This window comes from Podospora anserina, chromosome 2, assembly GCF_000226545.1.
Source record: "Podospora anserina S mat+ genomic DNA chromosome 2, supercontig 2".
Lineage (NCBI taxonomy): Eukaryota > Fungi > Ascomycota > Sordariomycetes > Sordariales > Podosporaceae > Podospora > Podospora anserina.
Window position 1 is genome coordinate 3,145,940 of NW_001914858.1, and position 17,128 is coordinate 3,163,067.

Consider the following 17,128-nt stretch of genomic DNA (forward strand, 5'->3'; position numbering starts at 1 on the left):
GCACTTGTGTCGTTCGTCTTGGTTGTACCGGCCGATACTACTCCTTAGGTGGTATGAAATGATGGATTCCATTTCATTCTCCACGGTCTAACGCGAATACCTCCTCTAGCACTGGATGTAAAGAGCGGATGTGTAAAAAATATGATAATGGAGCATTGGAGGGAGAATGGTAGATATTAGCTGGTGATGGAGGTTGTTGTGGCGTGGGCGGTTTGCAAGTTTTTGTTGCCGGTAAGGATTGGGGTTAGTTTGTGGGGGACGCCTTGGTTGGCCAGGGGGATTGGGAGGTGGGGGGGGGTTTTCAAGAGGGGGGGTTGAGGGAGGATGGATTGGGATGTTGTTTGCTTTTAGACGGTCACACGGGTGGGCAAGGTGAAGGGTTAGGTAAAGTCCATTGCTTTTCTCCACCAGGTGGTTATGCCGCGGGATTCCATGGCTGAGGCAAAGTCGTTGATTGCGGAGAGTTCAAAGAGGCCGGTGGGTTCTTGGGATTGGTTTTCGGGGGATAGTGTAAGGGATGGTTTGGAGGCTAGGTGGAAGTCTTTGTAGCGGAGTCTCTTGGGTATTGATGAGTTGGTGGGTTAGAAGAGAAGGGGAATAAGGGGGCTTACCTGGACAGTTCCCACCCAGGACTTCACACCTTGTTCGCTGCCTTTGCAGTACATGATGCCTGGGCAACCACCGCTTCGGAGGAGAGCATAGACCTCGAACTCACGAGCTGCTTTACGGAGGTGGGCAACCTTTTTGCGGGAGGTGATGTGGTGAGTTCGGATCAAGGCATGGTAGAACGGGGTCATCATCTTGACCTGATATCATCCACCTGATCTCTTGAGGAGTAGTTGTTGAAAGGGTTGCCCTGGTCGTGAAGGTTGAAGGTGGACAGTGCTTGAATGATACCAGTGCCAGTTCATACGGTCTTTGGGTGAGCAAGTGAACATAGACATACAGTACGAACTACGTCATACCAACTCTCTCACACGGTTCTCTTTCACGTCTTCACGTGCCCACGTGCCGCATGCCAAGCCATTCATCCAGTTGTTCAACCAACGCGACTCGTGCCTAACCCTCCCTCTGTTCGAGTTGTGACAGAAGTGAATTAGGACAGACAATTGGAGCCTGTCAGGGCTGAGCAACCTGCTCTCGATCCTTCTGCTTCTGCCTACTTGAGGGAGAACTTCAAGGACATAGCTCCAGCGACTCGACGACTGGCGTGTTGTTTACTAACAAATAAACAAACAACTGATTCGATACATGTCATTCCGACTTCACTTCAGCATGATACTTACCACCTCCTACCTATAAATGTATACATCCTTTGTTACCGGCCATTTTGAAGGTCCAGGACGGCATCGCTGTTGCCGGGGCTATCCTGAATAAACAGAGGAGGGAACGGACAGTAACTGGGAGAAATGAGCTGGCGCAGCATCTCAAGCCGAGGTTGGGAGTCAAGATTGGCAGGCAGACGTGGATCAAAGGGAGGAGTATAAAGCACTGCTTGGACATGGTGCACGGGAGGATTAGCTGTGAGGAGAAAGCTGGATGGCGAATACTGCCAGATTCACATTGACCTCAGCAAGGGGAAGGATTGCACACAGATCTTCTCGAAGAGCGGAAAAGACTCCACGCGGGATCGCTCTAAGCTGCATAAGTAAGTTGTCGTTTTGTAGAGTTCAACATGGGCTAACATGAACGACAGTGCCATCGGGGATTCCCTACAAATAGGCCAGCCAACATGCCCTATCACAAAGGGGTGCATCTTGGAAGGGGAACTTGCCGTTTACAGTGGCAAGGTAGGTTTGCTTCCGTGCTTACACACACATCATTACTAACATTTCGCAGGAACATAGAATTCTCAACTTTCAGAAGATCAGAAAGCACATTTTCAGATCTGGGACCTTCATTGGAACTGCACAGGATTCACAGTATGCTTCTCACCGACCTCCTCTTTGTCGGGGTTTGTGCTGACATTTGTAGGGCACATTCCTGGGAACACCTCATGATTGTCTACTATGACGTCCGCATGCTTGACGACACACCATTACTTTCAGTCAAAATTCAGAGAGGTTCCAAAAGCTCAAGGAAATCATTACGATCATCCCAAGCCACTCGGCCCTGGTCAAACGGATTCTTATCGACTGTGACAGGCGTACAGCCAAATCGGACCTGCGCCGTGCTTTTGCCGAGTGTATCACGGCCAAGGGAGAGGGGCTTGTCCTCAAGTCAGATGACCCCTACTTCGACTTTGACAGCATGCGAAGACCCTATAGATGCTGTGCCATCAAGCTAAAGAAAGAATACATCGGCAACTTTGGAGACATTGGGGCCTTGGCAATAGTTGGCGCCCGGTATGACGCTTCAAAAGCCAGAACCTACAACATTCCTCACCTCAAGTGGGCACACTTCTATGTGGGTTGCTTGGAAAAACAGGGAGGAGGTTGGACGGTTTGGCAAAAAGCCAAAGTTTGTGGTGACCAACGTGGTTGAACTCGATACAACACAACTGGCCACGATGGTGGCTTATGCCAACCCGGAATGCGTATTGGTGGATGACAACTGTCCCATTGACTTGCGGACCGAGCCAGGCATCGATGAGGGGCGACGACCGGTTTTTATTTTCCCCACGCTACCCGTCGTGGACCTCCGCTGTTTTTCTTTTGACAAAGAGGGGAACACTGGTTTCTGGAGCCCATGGTTTCCTGTCGCCACCAAAGTACACTGGGACAGAACCTTCCACGACACAATCTCTTTTCAACAGCTGCAGGAATTAGCAGAAGAGGCCAGGAACATGACAGCCCCTGAGTACACTCAAGAGATTCTCACTTGGATCGCCAATCTTCAAGGGAATCGAGTCTTCGAGCCAGTCCACCGCAACCACCTCTCAGCGGTCCTTGGTATCGTCTCGGAACACCATGTCCCCTGGCCCCCGGGGTGATGTCTCGCCTCGAGTTGACCGCCGCGTCCCAATCGGCGCTGCCACTTTGAGCCCCCCCTTGTCTTTGTCAGCCTCATAGACTGCAGGCCGTTCCCAGGGGTATGATAGTGCAGCAGGTAAGAACATGAACCATAGTCGAAATGATTGGTTTCTAACAGTGTTCAGACGAAGGCATCGACCGCGACCGCGACCGTGATGTACTCTCCGAGGACGCTCACGACGAGAATACTTGGCAAAATCGGACACGATCAATTGAGGCCTCATGCGGGCTATCATCCTTTTCAGTCCTGCTGTCTCCTTGCATAGCCAACTTTCCGTATGTTGGAGATTTACTCAGAAGCCATGGAATCCATGAGCCTGTCATAGATGCCAATAGCTGGAAGGAAAAACGGTTCGCCTCGACGAAAAGACTGGCGTTGGTTGAGCCCCAGCGACGTGAGGCTACTCAGGCCTTTTTTGACGCCATTACATCGCTCGAGTTGAGGAAACGAGGCTTGGATGAGCATGAGTATATCCCCATCTTTGATTGGAGGGTGTTGGAGAGGTTGGAGACGGAGGAGGCCAAGAAGGGGATGGAGGCGAGGGGAGAAGGATGAGAGGTTTGCTGTTGCTATATTATGGAGAAGGGGAGGTTTGGGGAGATTTGGGACAGGTTTTTGCAGGGGTTTGTTTGAGTGTTTGTTTTTGGGGGATGGATCAGGGGCATGGACATACCCAGGAGGCATGGATAGATGATGAGTTTTGTAGAATACGGGTTGCATGATGGCCAATGGAGATTACAACGGCGGATTGCCTGAGTTAAGCAGCTTTTATGCATATATCTGTGTTGCAATGAAATGTTCGCCGTTAAAAAGTAAAACTGCCGTGGGTGAGGCTGAAAGTGGAAGCCCACCCTCAAGCATTAAAGTGGGGCCAGCTAGGCAAGGCTGAAATTCTGGGAAATTCAACAAGCTCCACCGCGCCAACTGCGACGCTTGCTTGTTCAACGCGACAAGCTTCCCATTGACGACAATTCACCACCACCACCGATATTCGCAACGACCAAATCTGACTATTTCCACCTCTGCCTGTCGCGCACTTACTATCACATCGAACCAAACGCCATATCAAAACCAAAAATGACCTCCACAATCGGCATCCCCATCAAACTCCTCAACGAGGCCCAAGTCAGTTCTTCCCCTCCTCCCCCCTTCCCAATCATCATGCTAATCTGTCTGTTTGGGTAGGGCCACATCGTAACACTGGAAATAACCTCCGGCCAAACCTACCGCGGCAAGCTCATCGAGGCAGAGGACAACATGAACGTCCAGCTCAAGGACATCACCGTCACGGCCCGCGACGGCCGCGTCTCCCACCTCGAGCAGGTCTACATCCGGGGATCTCACGTCCGGTTCTTCATCGTGCCCGACATGCTCCGCAACGCGCCCATGTTCAGGAGCAGGAACGTCAGGGGGAGGGGTGTCGGGTTGGCGAGGGGGAGGGCGACGGTTAGTAGGGCTAGGGCGAGCGGGGGGCCGCCTAGGGGGGGGAGGTAAAAACTGGGAACGCGATGGGAAGAAGAGATATGGAAGGGGAGAAAGATTCGCGTGTGGCTGGGTTTATGGATGGATTGTTTGGTTTGGCGTTTAGGGACTTTTTTTAAAACATGGACAGCGGAGAAGACAGAAAATGAAAGATGTTATGGCGCGGATTTAAAACATATCATACAGCAGTACTATATACATCTCATTTTAGCGTCCCTCCAGGCATCAACCCTCTTTAGCCAGGCAATCCCCTGCCCCTCACCCTCAATCTCATCCCCGATCTTTCACAACCTCCTCAAAACCTCGTCCGCCTCCTCCAACACCTCCCTCACCCTCTCCCCCCTCCCGCCACCCACCCCTTCCGTCTTCACCCCCCTAAACAAAACATCCCCCACCCCCCTCGCCACCTGCCCCTCCACCCTCTTCACCGCCTTCCTCCCCTCCTCCCTCACCTCCTCCTCCCAATACCCCCTCGCCTCATCCCACCTCTTCTGCATCCTCTTCAACGCCACCACCAACCCCAACGCAGCAATAGCACCACACTCATACGCCCCAAACCCACTAAAGTACACCAACCCCGCCAGCACCGAGCCCAACCCCGTCAAACTAGCCGATTGGACGACCAGCTTCTGCGCCAACGCCTGCAAGGCAGGGACCGTAGTCTCAAGCAGATACTGTCTCGTGGACGTGATTTGAACAGGCCATTTCCCATGGTGTTCCATCTCAACCGCAGTCGGCCCCGGTGTCGAGACCAGCTTCTCTTCCGGGTCGACAGGATAGCTTATCGCGGGGCTGATGGTGGGAAATGAAGCAGCTACTTTACCAGCTAGGTAGACCACTTCCTGCTCTGCCCTCGGCAAAAAATAAGACGTCACCAGCTCCGACGTGTTGAGCGTGACATCATCCGCTCTCCAAAACAGTTTCCACCAACTAAGGCTGCGCCAGAGGTGGTTGGAAAAAGCAGAGTCAAGCCGACTCTGCAGTTCCTCGTGGGCCGACTGCGCCCAAGAGACAATCTCCTGGTCGAGGCGCCTGATAGTTGCTTCGATTTCGACGAGATTGGCCTGGTTATGCTGGGAGAGTTGCTGTTGTCTTTCTTGCTGTTCAAGGCCCTCTTTAGCTCGGGAAAGAATAGACCCGATGAGGTGCTGGACTGGGGGCTTGATCTTGTCGGTTGCTTCCGTGTTGGCTCTGAGCCAGTCGCGGATCTGCTTGACGTTGCCTTCTGTCCAGAGCTCGCTGAAGACTTCTGCTCTGCCGGCGCGGAGGGCGTCAAGGCCTTCGATGGCGGCGAAGGAGTCGACTGCGAAGAAGGGGAGGCTGCTGTTGGGGTCGAGGAGGCCGTGGGGTTGTGATGGGGAATAGGCGTAGTTTTGTGATTGAATTTCGAGCTCTTCCTTGACCGCGGTCCCGGATTTGAGGTTTACTGCGGTTTTGATCACAGAGGAAGGGTTGGACTTGGCGAGTTCGAGAGCGTTGAGCGCGCCTCTGAGACCATTGCCTACTAATAACGTCATGTGTACTGCTGAGGGGACCAGAGTTGTTTGCGGTGTTGATATCACTGCGGTGGGCTTGGTTGTTTGTACGCCAGGTACAAGAAGCTCTGCCTCCAACTCCTCTGCGGTTTTGGTTGCTTGCGGCCTGAACTTTGCCAACAACAGCTCGAGGTTATTCCGGCCCAACGTTGGTGAGTAGGCCGTGATCTCTGGAAATGTTGTCGGCACTTGGGTGTCCGGTGCTGCTGTCCCCTTCTCAGATGCCTTTACCCGCACAATCAAAGGTTCCTCTGCCAAATTGTGGCGTTCCAGCTGTGTCTCCCATGCCGCCTGTTCTCCAAGCTCGTCGGCGAGGGCAGCCCGTAATAAACTCTTTGAAGCCTCTGTGTTCTCGTGTCCATTCTCTCTAACCGGGTTGAGTATCGCAACACGTATTGACTCTTGTCCCGGTGGCTCCGACAAATTGCGCAAGGCGAGGTTCAAACGTTCGCTCTTGACGTATTCGGGGATCTGTATTTGAAGCTCTCGAAGCAGACGAGCTAGTTTCGCGCGGGGTGGTTCAACCGCTTGCTGTTCTTGCATTTGTGTCGCAGACGGTATCAAGGTCTCGGTCGTATGGAAACTGCGTGCGCCACCGGCCAGCAATCTGGTATTCTGTTCTCGCAATGGCAACGGTCGTCGTCTCGTAGTAGTAGTGAGGGGTCGTGTAGACAAGGAACAAAACAGGCATATCGACGACGTCCTCGTTCTCCCCCAGGATAATAATCCCTGATTCTTCCCCGCTATCTCTCCCCCCAGCGCCCGTTTAAGCGCCAATGTCGGCGCCATGGCAAATTGTCGTCGCCAGAATTCCGTAGGTGATGATGTCCACCTCAAAATCGCGAATTATCACAACGGCCAAAATGCCGAGCTACGTAAGGTCGAGGTCAGGTTCAGGCTAGCTCCCCCCGGCCCGCCCCAAAACTTTAGCGTGATTTTTGCCGGCTCTTTCCGGCAGTTTCCCTGCCAAGCCGGCCCCCCAAACCCCACCCCCCCAAACCACCCCCAGACTTTTGGGGAAGCTTTCAAAGCCAGGTAACCCCCTGTCCATCAACCACCACCATCACCAACGCCACCTTTGTATTTCCTCCCCCCCCTAAACATTCACGTTAACACGAACAACAACAACAACAACAACAGCATCCTACGATTCACCACCTAAACCACGAGCGCGTCGTAGTATCCCCCCCCCCCTCAGTAGACCTGCCCCCAACCAGAAAATGGCAACCTCCACCGCCCACCGCCGCCTCCTCCAAGAATACCGCGCCCTAACCAACAACCCCCCCGAAGGCATCACCGCCGGCCCCGTAACAGAAGACGACCTCCTCCACTGGGAAGCGCTAATCCAAGGCCCCGAAGGAACCCCCTTCGAAGGAGGTGTCTTTGCCGCCGAGTTAAAATTTCCGAGGGATTACCCCCTCGCGCCACCAACGATGAAATTTCTTTGTGATGTTTGGCATCCTAATGGTAGCCCTCCCCCCTCCCCGAATAAGATAGTATTGGACTGATGATATTGATGGAATAGTCTACCCCTCCGGCATGGTCTGCATCTCAATCCTGCACCCCCCCGGCGACGACCCGAACCACTACGAGCACGCGAGCGAGCGCTGGTCCCCGATCCAGAGCGTGGAAAAGATCTTGATTAGCGTCATGAGCATGCTTGCTGAGCCGAACGATGAGAGCCCGGCGAATGTGGAGGCTGCGAAGATGTGGAGGGAGAGGAGGGGGGAGTATGAAGAGAGGGTGAGGGAGGGGGTGAGGAAGAGTTTGGGGTTGTGATGAGATGGGAAGATATGGACTTTGGTTTGAGTTGGGTTGGTTTGATGTTATAAGCATGGCACTGGTTTTGGTGTTTATATGGCGTGGGGTGGGGGGGGGGGTTGGGTTTTAAAATCTACTGGTTATAATAGCGGCATGGGAAGGGGAGAGTGATACATAGCGGATGGGAGTATCATGTGTTTTTTGTTCTTTTTGCAAATCTACCCACCTGGTCAGGTCTGGGGTTGGCACATGGTGTGTTGCTCTTCTCCCAACACCGTTGGCCAAGGGGACTGCTCTTGCTCCTGCCTTGCTTTTTATAGGTCAGGGTTCTGGAGCACCTAGTATCTGAGAGTAAAGGAGTGCTCCAGACTGGATGGCGCATCGGTCAACCGCGACAGAACGTGGATTCCTTCGCACCGCCGGTTTGGGTCACTCTGATCTCTCGGAAACTAACTCCCATCCAGTGAGGCCTTGAGCTGGAATGCCTTAGTTGACGGATCGATTCCTTTTGAGGTTCAATTTTTTGTGGTTTTCCTCTAGCCAACACTATCATCCACGACTTCCGCGAGTTTGGTCAAGACCAACCCATACGCAACATGCATGATCTTCTATTCCATTTCTTTTACTCTACGCCTCCCTGAAGAACCAACTCCATGCTTTACTCCCAATAACTCCCAATAACTACTACAGCTTATTCTCCGCCTTGAACTTATCCCACGCCTCATTCAGCGTGCTAAACACCGTCCCGGCAATCATCCTAACCTCCGTCGTCGCGTCTTGTGCAATCTATTCCCGATCACGTTAGCCAACCATCTCCACGTTGCCTCATCCAAGAAAAAAAAAATCGTACCTTATCAGGATGCGTCTTAGCAATAGCCTTCATGTAAACAACCTTGACTTTGTTCGCCATCACCAGCTCATGCAACCCAACCTTCTTCCACCCGCTCCCCTCCCATAGCACACCATCCAAGCTCGTGAGCAACGCCCGCAAGTTATCCCTCTTGCCATCCCTCCACGCCGCGATCCTCGCATCGACTTTATCAGCCAGCTGGAACTTCTCATCCCCTTCCTTCTCAGCAGCTTGATTCGCCTCCCGCAGTCTCCTCACCGCCTCGGCGCTTTTATGACCGGTAGCAGCCGCTGGTCTCGGACGAGCTGGGGCAGAAGCCGGTCTCGGAGCGGGTTTCGGCGCAAGCGCCTTCTGGCAGCGTTGCCTCCCCGCCGCGGCGGTGGCACCACCAAGACCAGCCTCAACACACGTCTGCCAGACGGCGAGGGCGTCAGCCCACTTCTCCATCTGCTCGAGAGCTTCCGCTTTGCGGGTGAGGGCCTTGCCGTACAGCTCGCGCATGTCTCTTTTTTCGGTGGTGCCGGTTTCGCTTTGGACCTCGACGTGCTCGCCCTCGCCCCTGCCCGGGCCAATGAGCTTGACGGCGTTGTCGGCGTCCTCGACCGCCTGGCGGGGTTCGCCGGTTTTGAGGGCCGTGAGGGAGCGGTTGCAGAGCAGGAGGATGGCGAGGGGGTGTTCTTTTGGAATGGCGGCGAGAGAGGAGGCGTATGAAGCGTGGGCGGATGCGTAGTCGCCGCGCTTGAAGTGGGCGGTGCCTTGGAGACGGTGTTGGGTGGAGGACTGGAGGGCGATTGCTGATAGTGGAGGGATCTGACGTGGCGGGCGAGCAGGGGCTGGCTTGGGCATTGGTGATGAACGGGCTGCTGCTGGACGAGGGGCGGGTGACGGTTGAGGTGATCGAGATGGAGCTGTGGGTCGCGGCTTTGGTGCTGAGGAGGCACCAAACAGCAGGTCTTCTTCCGGCTGCGCCGGTGGTGGCTGTGGCTGTGGTGTCGTCTTCTTCCTGCGTGCTGGACTGACATAGGCTTGAGCACCCTCGTCCTCGGCCGCAAGCCTGCCAAGTTTGGCACGTGGATCGAGAACTGGCCGGGAGCCTTGCTGCCACTTTGGTCCTTGGGCACCCGATCCAGGCCGGACCGGGAGGGCTGGAGATCTGTCACGCGATGGCGCGTTGCTGGATGGTCGACTGTCGACACCGGATCTTCCTGTTTTCCTCGGGGGCGGCCCGCCACCTTCCAACATCACGGCTTCATTCGTGACGTCGGGCGGCTCCCTCCTGGCGCTCCCTCCCGAATGATCCTGGGCAGACCGCATCCATTTCGGTTGATTCGGGTCACCATCTTGCTGAAGTTCGGCGACGGCTTTCTGTACCTTTTTCTGGCCTGTTTTCCAAAGGCTGTTGGCCGTCTTGAAAAGAGTGGTACCTACGGCAGCAGCAGTTTTCGCAAAGTCACTGTCCACCATGGAAGCGGGAGATTGGTTGTCTCTACTTCTTGAGGCGTGCTCCTCTCTTGCCCAAGCAGGACCACCATTCCGTGATTGACTAGAAGCGCGCTCGCCACCGCCTCTGGAGGGCTGTTCTCGCGAGCCGCTTTGTCCCTTTGACTTGGCCTGCTCCTTGGCCTGGCGGTGGGCATCGTCCAGAAGCCAGTTTACAGCTGCTTGAACATTGAGCCCAGCCCCACTTTCAGTAAGCCCCCTTCTGGCATTTTCAGGGGTAAATCCGTAGTCCACCAGCTGAGCAACCGCTCTGTCAAAAGGGTCATCTGATGGTCTGGATGGTCTCGAGGGTTGTGGCGGCGGTGGTGGTCGGTCATCCTCAGAATCCGAAGATGAATCTTCAATGGCCTTTCCGGGTTCGGGCTCTCGCGAGAATGTCGGAGCTGGAGTTGGCTTCTTTTTGACCTGATCCACTGGCTTACCCAGATCCCCCAGAATGTCAAAGTCATCACCGGCAGGAGGTGGGGGCGCTGGGGTGCTTGATTTGGGCTTGAGCTGGTTCAGCCCAAACGGGTCGTCGTCGTCGTCGTCACCAAATCCTCCAGAAGTGGGAGCCACAGCTGCTGGCTTACCCCACGCACTTGGATTGCTCAAGTCCAAGTCTGGCGCGGGCGAAGGAGTATGGGAAGCGGGTGGTGGGTAGTGGCTCGAGTTATCGACCTTGGTGCTGGCATTGAATGCTGCAAACAAATCCTCATCTCCCTCTGATATGTCTGTTCCCTTTCGTAATCCAGATTGTACGGTCGGTGTCCCTATTTGTGGCGGTGGAGCTAGCCCTGGTGAAGGTGTCCTCAAAGAGCTCTGGGATCCAGAGAGGTTCCGTCCCAGCGAGTCCAAGAAACGTCCATCCCCAAAGCTCGACTGGGCTTGTTTCCTTCTCTCCTCCTCCTTTCGGCGCTTCTCTGCCTCCAACTGTTCCTGCCGTTCCTTCAAGCTCAGGTTCGCGTTACTCTTGGCAGGGCCAAAGTTGAGGAGGTTGCTGAAGCTGTCCTGCGCGGGCTTGGCGGTGGGAGGTCTGGCGCCAGCATTTCCGGACTCCTGGACTGACAGCGGCGTGTTGCGCCCCGAGTTGAAGGGCGAAGGAGTCGGGCGCAGCGAAGGGTAGAGGTTGGAGGTCGTGGGGTTCGAGATCGGCGTCGGTTGTTGCGCGGGCTTCTTCCCGGCATCGGGAGCTGTCCAGGTCAGGTCGACGAGATCATCCATCGTACAAAGTGATTTCGGAGGCGGTCACGGCATCTGGCGTAGTTGGTGAATGACTGCTTGGATCTTGAACAGGGCACACAAAGAGACAACACGTAGTTTGTTTATCGTGAACCATGCAACAAGCAAGCAATGTATGTTGTAGTTGATGCGCCACACCACCATCAATCAATCGGCCCCTATGGAACACGCATCGCCTGAACTCATCCCTGAATGCATGCCACCTGGCTGACCCTGCGTGACCCCGCTAGCTAGCCAGCGTGCCAGCCAGCGTGCCAGCCTTGGGCGCTGAAGGGGCAGCAATAAGGTGCGGCGCAAATGTGGGGTCCCGTAAAGGCAAGTCGGCCCACCAGCCACACCTCACCACCGACGTCAAACTCCGAAGAGACTGTGCACGGTTCACCTGGCTTTCAGGGGAAGAAGAAGGGGTTCAGATGCCAAGACGAGGAGGGTGTGGTCTGGTTGCTTTGCAGAGTGCAAAGACGGGGAATCGTGCCTCGCATATTTTCAATATCAGATATCACCATAAATAAACACCGTCATCCGAACAGCCAGCAGCGAAGCTTTAGTGATCAACTAACTGCCTGTCTTCTTGGTGTGGCACTAGGAATAGATTTGGATGAAGGCATCGCAGACCATCACACCATCCAACATCAGGCTCGTACTCACACATCATTACACTCGCACTTGCACATCCACCGCCGATGTCTACAACCAACCTTTATCAACACGTGATCACACTTCCCACGGGCAACTGCGTCAATGTTGATGCGATGCGATGTGATGTGATGTGATGCCACCGCTGCTGAGGAATTTATGAGCTCTTTTTTCTTGTTGGACCAAGGAACCCGGGAGAGCTCGATGAACGGTTGATCCCAGTGATCTCCTAGCTGATCCTCAGCACACGGGAGCGAAATTCAAGGAGAGGGGAAACGGCAAATAACGAGCGGCAACACACGGCACGACCTGCTCTGTTTCACGGTCCACCATCCCACCAACGGCTGGGCTCATCAGCACCAAGAATTCCCTCTTTGGTAGCGCCGGCAAAGGGAAAGGTGAGCGAACATCAGAAAAGGGGAAACAGGATGCCATTTACGAGGAAATGGTGTTTCTTGGGATGTGCCGTTGAGCTCTGGGCAAAAAGACGCCATTTGGGCCTCTGATTGGTTGCAGGTGGGCGTTTGGGATCGGGTGAAAACCCTGGAATGACTTTTGGCGCAACGACAAGCTTGAAACTCGTTTCAGGAACCATGACCTCTCGTCATTGGCTTGACCCAAAGCCCCTCGCATTTTATCTGGCATTGCAGGGTCGGCAGGGCTCAAGGGTACCGGGATACCCCGCTTGATGCAACGGGGGAGAGCGCGCCACTGCGGCCACCAGCGACCAATGCGGCGGGCTTGCGGCGACTCTTTCATGCAACGGTCTTCCTACTAGGTGAGCACTGCTTCTCCTATCCATCAATCTGATACGAACACCGACACCGCTCACCTCACTTTTCACTGGACCATGCAGACTGACCAAAAACTGTTGTGACCAGGAGAGAGCGGTTCAACAGCGGCAGGCTAACGCAGGTACAGCACATGTGCTTCCAGGCTGTGTGAGATGGATGCAGCCAAGGTGCAAGGTGGGTGATGATGATGATTGCGGTGGAGTTGTTTGCGAGAGCAATGAGATTGGACGGCCCAGCGAGAGGGCAATTACAGCTTGTCCGACCCAGCATGCAGCCACCGGGACGCAGAGATAACACGTGTATCTGGTATACCTAGCAGTTCAAAGATCACAGGTGCTGCCGTCGTTTCTGCCCTGACCTCCCGTAACCTCACGACCCGAAATGAAGTGCTCGGTCTGTGGTATATCTTGTCTTGTCCAAGATGATATGATAGCTGAGCACTTTTTTGCTGTCTTGCTGCTTCCAGAAGGCGGCGGCATTTCCTCTACTCCTCCTACCAAGACCCCCAAGACTCTTAGCTCATTATCATGGGCCGTCTCTGTTAAACACAAACTTGATAATACCCAACTACAATTATTAGCAGCACATCCCATACCTTATGGTGACAGATCCTTGGAGCCAGGTTCACCAGCGTCCCCTTAATCCCAACTGTTAAGGTCTTGGTCACCCCCACCCGGCCAATCACAGACGGCCTTTTTGTGGCTGAGAGCCGCTTCGGGAAAGAGCGTCCTGCGTATACAGCAAGGGGTCCCTTCCCCTGTCCCGAATTCCAAGGCCCCCGTTTTCTTCAGCGGCTTGGGTTTTATCTTCAGCGTGGGCGCATGTCTTATCTGCCGTCCTCCCTTTGCGACAGCTCCCTTCTCTCGCCTTTTTGCGAACGAACCTCCAACCCGACCGAGTCTGTTGACCTGGATCTCCATCCATCCTCTCTCTCTCTTCCTCTCTCTCTCTCTCCCGCAACAACACTCCCACCCACCGCTCACGCTCACTTCCAACTTTCCCTTTGGGAAAACCACACTCATTTCAAATACTACTCATTCATTCATTCACATTTCATTTCTTTTTGTGTGTTGTTTTGCGGGCCTTTCGATTCTTGGTGCTCTTCGTATTTTCTGCGACTTACTTCCCCCCCACCACGACAACGACAACGACACAGTTTCCGACAATCTGATACAGAACCCAGCGCAGGTGCCTCCTCACGGTCAACTCGACGTCAGCGACTGCTTCCAGTAACCTCCAGAATTGAGGAGTGGAAATAGACGTCGTCACGGGCTTGCTCTGAATATCGGGTGGTTGGACTGCTGCGTGCCATTCCTGACAAACGACAACTCGCCTCGACTGGATCGAATTGGTATGTTACTCGAAAAAGGTCACTCAGTCAGTCATTGCATGACAGAGCCAACTTTCATTGGCCGCCATGCAATTTTTTCCATCAAAGCTGACCAGATATCTGTCTAGATTTGTCGAAACACCAGGATCGTTTTGTCGTCAAGTCCCCTTAGCATCTTGCCTCGAGGAGTTTCTGCAAGGACGGTACTTTCGGCAGCAACTTCTGAAAAGCATCAATTTTCGACCCTTCTCACACTCCTTAACATCGCAACTCTTTTTGTTTGCAATTCCACCAGAGTCATTCTTTTAAACCCAATCATCATGAAAGTCACAAACTCTCTCGCCGCGGTTCTCGCCTCCGCCGGCCTCTCTGAGGCCTTCTGGCGCATGGAGTGCCGTGGTCGCGCAGGCTTGGCCCGTTTGGATCCCATTGTCGCCCCTGGCAGGGTTTCTCAGCACGCCCATGCTATCTTTGGTTCCAGTGGTGAGTCTTGCCTGGCTATGCGATTTGAACGTTGAGACTTTGGCGGATGCAAGTAGCTAACGGGGTCAGTACAGGTTTCTCCATGAACTCGGGACACGCTGAGCTAGCTGCTGGCTCGTGCACCTCGTGCGCCGCTGTCGAGGACAAGTCGGCCTACTGGTCTCCCCAGATGTACTTCAAGCACGAGGATGGCACCTTTGAGGAGGTCACACAGGCGGGCGGTATGCTCGCATACTATCTCCTCAACAAGGACGCTGGCAATCCAGACAAGGGTGTCAAGGCCTTCCCCAACGGCTTCCGCATGGTTGCCGGCGACAGCAACCGCCGCAACTACTCTATCGGCAGCCGCAACTTCAAGGATGCCGATCCCGAGAAGTCTCTATGGGCCATGCTCGGCGAAACGAGCCAGGAGGATCTCGCCCAGCGTGCTGTCGGCTTCAACTGCCTCGACTACAATAAAACCCCCGAGGGTGCCTTGGTGCGCCACTATCTCCCCGAGAAGGGTTACCTCGATGGCAACTGCCCCGACGGCATCCGTTTGGAGCTCATGTTCCCTTCGTGCTGGAATGGCAAGGACTTGGACTCGGCCAACCACAAGTCTCACGTCGCATATCCCGACCTTATTACGGATGGGTGGTGCCCCAAGGGATTTGACACCAAGCTTCCCAGTCTGATGTTCGAAATCATCTACGAGACCAACAAGTTCAAGGGAATCCCTGGCGAGTTTGTCATGGCCAACGGTGATGCTCAGGGTATGTTTTGATGTTTTCCGAACTTGAACAAGTCACTGACAATTGTAGGTTTCGGTTTCCACGGTGACTTCGCCAGCGGCTGGGACGAGGAGTTCCTCCAGGATGCTGTCGAGACCTGCACTGACCCCAGCGGTTTGCTTTCGGCTTGCCCCTTGTTCAACCTTCAGAGCGAGGATGAGCAGCGCCAGTGCCAGATTGAGCTCCCCGAGGATCTCGTCAACGAGAAGGTCACTGGAAAGCGCGGCAAATCTCTTCCCGGAGATGTTCCTATCCGCTATGGGCCGGCTCCTGCTAATGTCCAGGCCCCAGGAGCGGACCAGACCAGCCATATTCCGGTTCCCACCGTCACCTACCAGCCTGCCGAGTCCTCTGCCTACCAACCCGGCGGTATCTTCAACGGCGACGCCCCCAGCTCCAACTCGAGCTCAAGCTCTGAGGAGGTCAAGGTCACTGCCCTTGCTCAGCCCGAGCCCGAGCCTGAGCCGACCCCTGCTCCCACCCCTACCCCCTCCGAGGCTCCCCTCCCCTCCGGCTACGAACTCGTTCGCACCGAGTATGTCACCAACGGCAAGGTTGTCAGCAAGATTGTCGTCATCGAGACCGTCGAGTACGTCATGCTGGCTGCTGCCACCGAGATTGAGACCGTCACCGTAACAGCCACTCTTGATGCCCAGAAGGCTCGCCGCGGGCTCAACCACCTCCACCGCCACAGGCACGCGGGATCGCACTAAAAAGGCGGGATTGATTTCTGCCTTGTAGTGTTATGATCCATGATCTACCAGCTGCACATATGGGTTATGGTCACATCTTTTTTCTATCTCGCCCAGTCTTTTTGAAGAACAGGACTTGCGGGGTGGCTTTTCTTCACTTCTCTTCACTGTGGATACTAGGGGATTATTTTGTGGTTGTGTTTTTCTGACATGGAACCTGGTATGGGGAAGGGGGGGTGGTGTGGGTTAAATGGGTGGAAAAATGGGAGCATTCAGCGAAGGCTTTTTTATTTTATCCAGCATTATGAAATGAAATTGAGGAAGTTTTCTTTTCTTATGAACTATTGCCTCTTGATGTCATGTTGTTATGTGAATTCCTTTTTGCTTAAACTTGAAGAAGCCTAACAACTGCCGGGTTGTTCTTATCCAAACCAGAGGCCTGCTGCAGGAGGAGGATATCTGCAATGCCGTTGGGGTAACACTTTATCACAAAAGCCTTTCTCAGAAGACTTTTTGTTACCAGAGTGTTCTTTATTAAATTAAACAAAAAAGATTAAAAATTAAAATATAAAAAAATATAAAAAAAACAAAGTAAAAAGAATAATAAAAAAAAAGGTGACTCTAACGTGTATCTCATTGCCATACATCATCAAACCACACCATGACAGTCAACCCCCCAACCCCCCCCCCCTACCTCCTCCTCCTTCCCCCCTCTCTTCCCTGAAGATCTGGCGCCAGACTCAGCTGCATGATCTCTGGTCACCCCCCTCAACCTCAAAGGCTCAAATAAAACCAACAAGTCAACAAACAATTGTTTATATCAACATCACTCTACCTACCTTACCTCCACCAACCCATCCCGACAAAAAAGAAATCCCACATTTCACTCATGTTTACCTCATTTCCCTCCCCCATTCCAGTGCCCATCTCGCCCCCATCAGTATGTCATGACGGCATGTCTCAACTCCCCCTCGGACCCCCCCCCCACCCAAGGCCTGGAATGGCGTTGCTCAGCACGACTACATTCCTCTCTCTTTTCTCTCCTCTCTGCCTGACCACCCGACACCCTTTACTTACCACCCCCGTCGCACCCACATACCA

General features: G+C 53.9%; 6 protein-coding genes across 6 annotated transcripts, besides 1 other annotated feature; 3 read left to right on the plus strand and 3 right to left on the minus strand.

The window, feature by feature from the left end:
- Positions 1-380: 380 nt before the first annotated feature.
- On the minus strand, positions 381-1,031 carry PODANS_2_9030 (uncharacterized protein; the record flags this gene model as incomplete). Its single annotated transcript, XM_001911668.1, has 3 exons — positions 381-557; positions 612-806; positions 966-1,031. 3 exons carry the CDS (start codon positions 1,029-1,031, stop codon positions 381-383), a joined length of 438 nt encoding a protein of 145 aa, XP_001911703.1.
- A 248-nt stretch (positions 1,032-1,279) lies between these two features.
- Positions 1,280-3,034: a sequence feature.
- A 1,016-nt stretch (positions 3,035-4,050) lies between these two features.
- Positions 4,051-4,467, plus strand: PODANS_2_9040 (uncharacterized protein; the record flags this gene model as incomplete). Its single annotated transcript, XM_001911669.1, has 2 exons — positions 4,051-4,098; positions 4,159-4,467. 2 exons carry the CDS (start codon positions 4,051-4,053, stop codon positions 4,465-4,467), a joined length of 357 nt encoding a protein of 118 aa, XP_001911704.1.
- Positions 4,468-4,739: 272 nt separating this feature from the next.
- PODANS_2_8750 (uncharacterized protein) lies at positions 4,740-6,779 on the minus strand (the record flags this gene model as incomplete). Its single annotated transcript, XM_001911670.1, has 1 exon — positions 4,740-6,779. The coding sequence occupies one exon, from the start codon at positions 6,777-6,779 to the stop codon at positions 4,740-4,742; it is 2,040 nt and encodes a 679-aa protein (XP_001911705.1).
- A 431-nt stretch (positions 6,780-7,210) lies between these two features.
- On the plus strand, positions 7,211-7,769 carry PODANS_2_8740 (uncharacterized protein; the record flags this gene model as incomplete). Its single annotated transcript, XM_001911671.1, has 2 exons — positions 7,211-7,457; positions 7,516-7,769. 2 exons carry the CDS (start codon positions 7,211-7,213, stop codon positions 7,767-7,769), a joined length of 501 nt encoding a protein of 166 aa, XP_001911706.1.
- A 666-nt stretch (positions 7,770-8,435) lies between these two features.
- On the minus strand, positions 8,436-11,304 carry PODANS_2_8730 (uncharacterized protein; the record flags this gene model as incomplete). The annotated part of the gene is made up of 2 exons (XM_001911672.1): positions 8,436-8,537; positions 8,602-11,304. 2 exons carry the CDS (start codon positions 11,302-11,304, stop codon positions 8,436-8,438), a joined length of 2,805 nt encoding a protein of 934 aa, XP_001911707.1.
- A 3,098-nt stretch (positions 11,305-14,402) lies between these two features.
- Positions 14,403-16,048, plus strand: PODANS_2_9060 (uncharacterized protein; the record flags this gene model as incomplete). The annotated part of the gene is made up of 3 exons (XM_001911673.1): positions 14,403-14,565; positions 14,622-15,292; positions 15,350-16,048. The coding sequence occupies 3 exons, from the start codon at positions 14,403-14,405 to the stop codon at positions 16,046-16,048; spliced, it is 1,533 nt and encodes a 510-aa protein (XP_001911708.1).
- Positions 16,049-17,128: the final 1,080 nt, after the last annotated feature.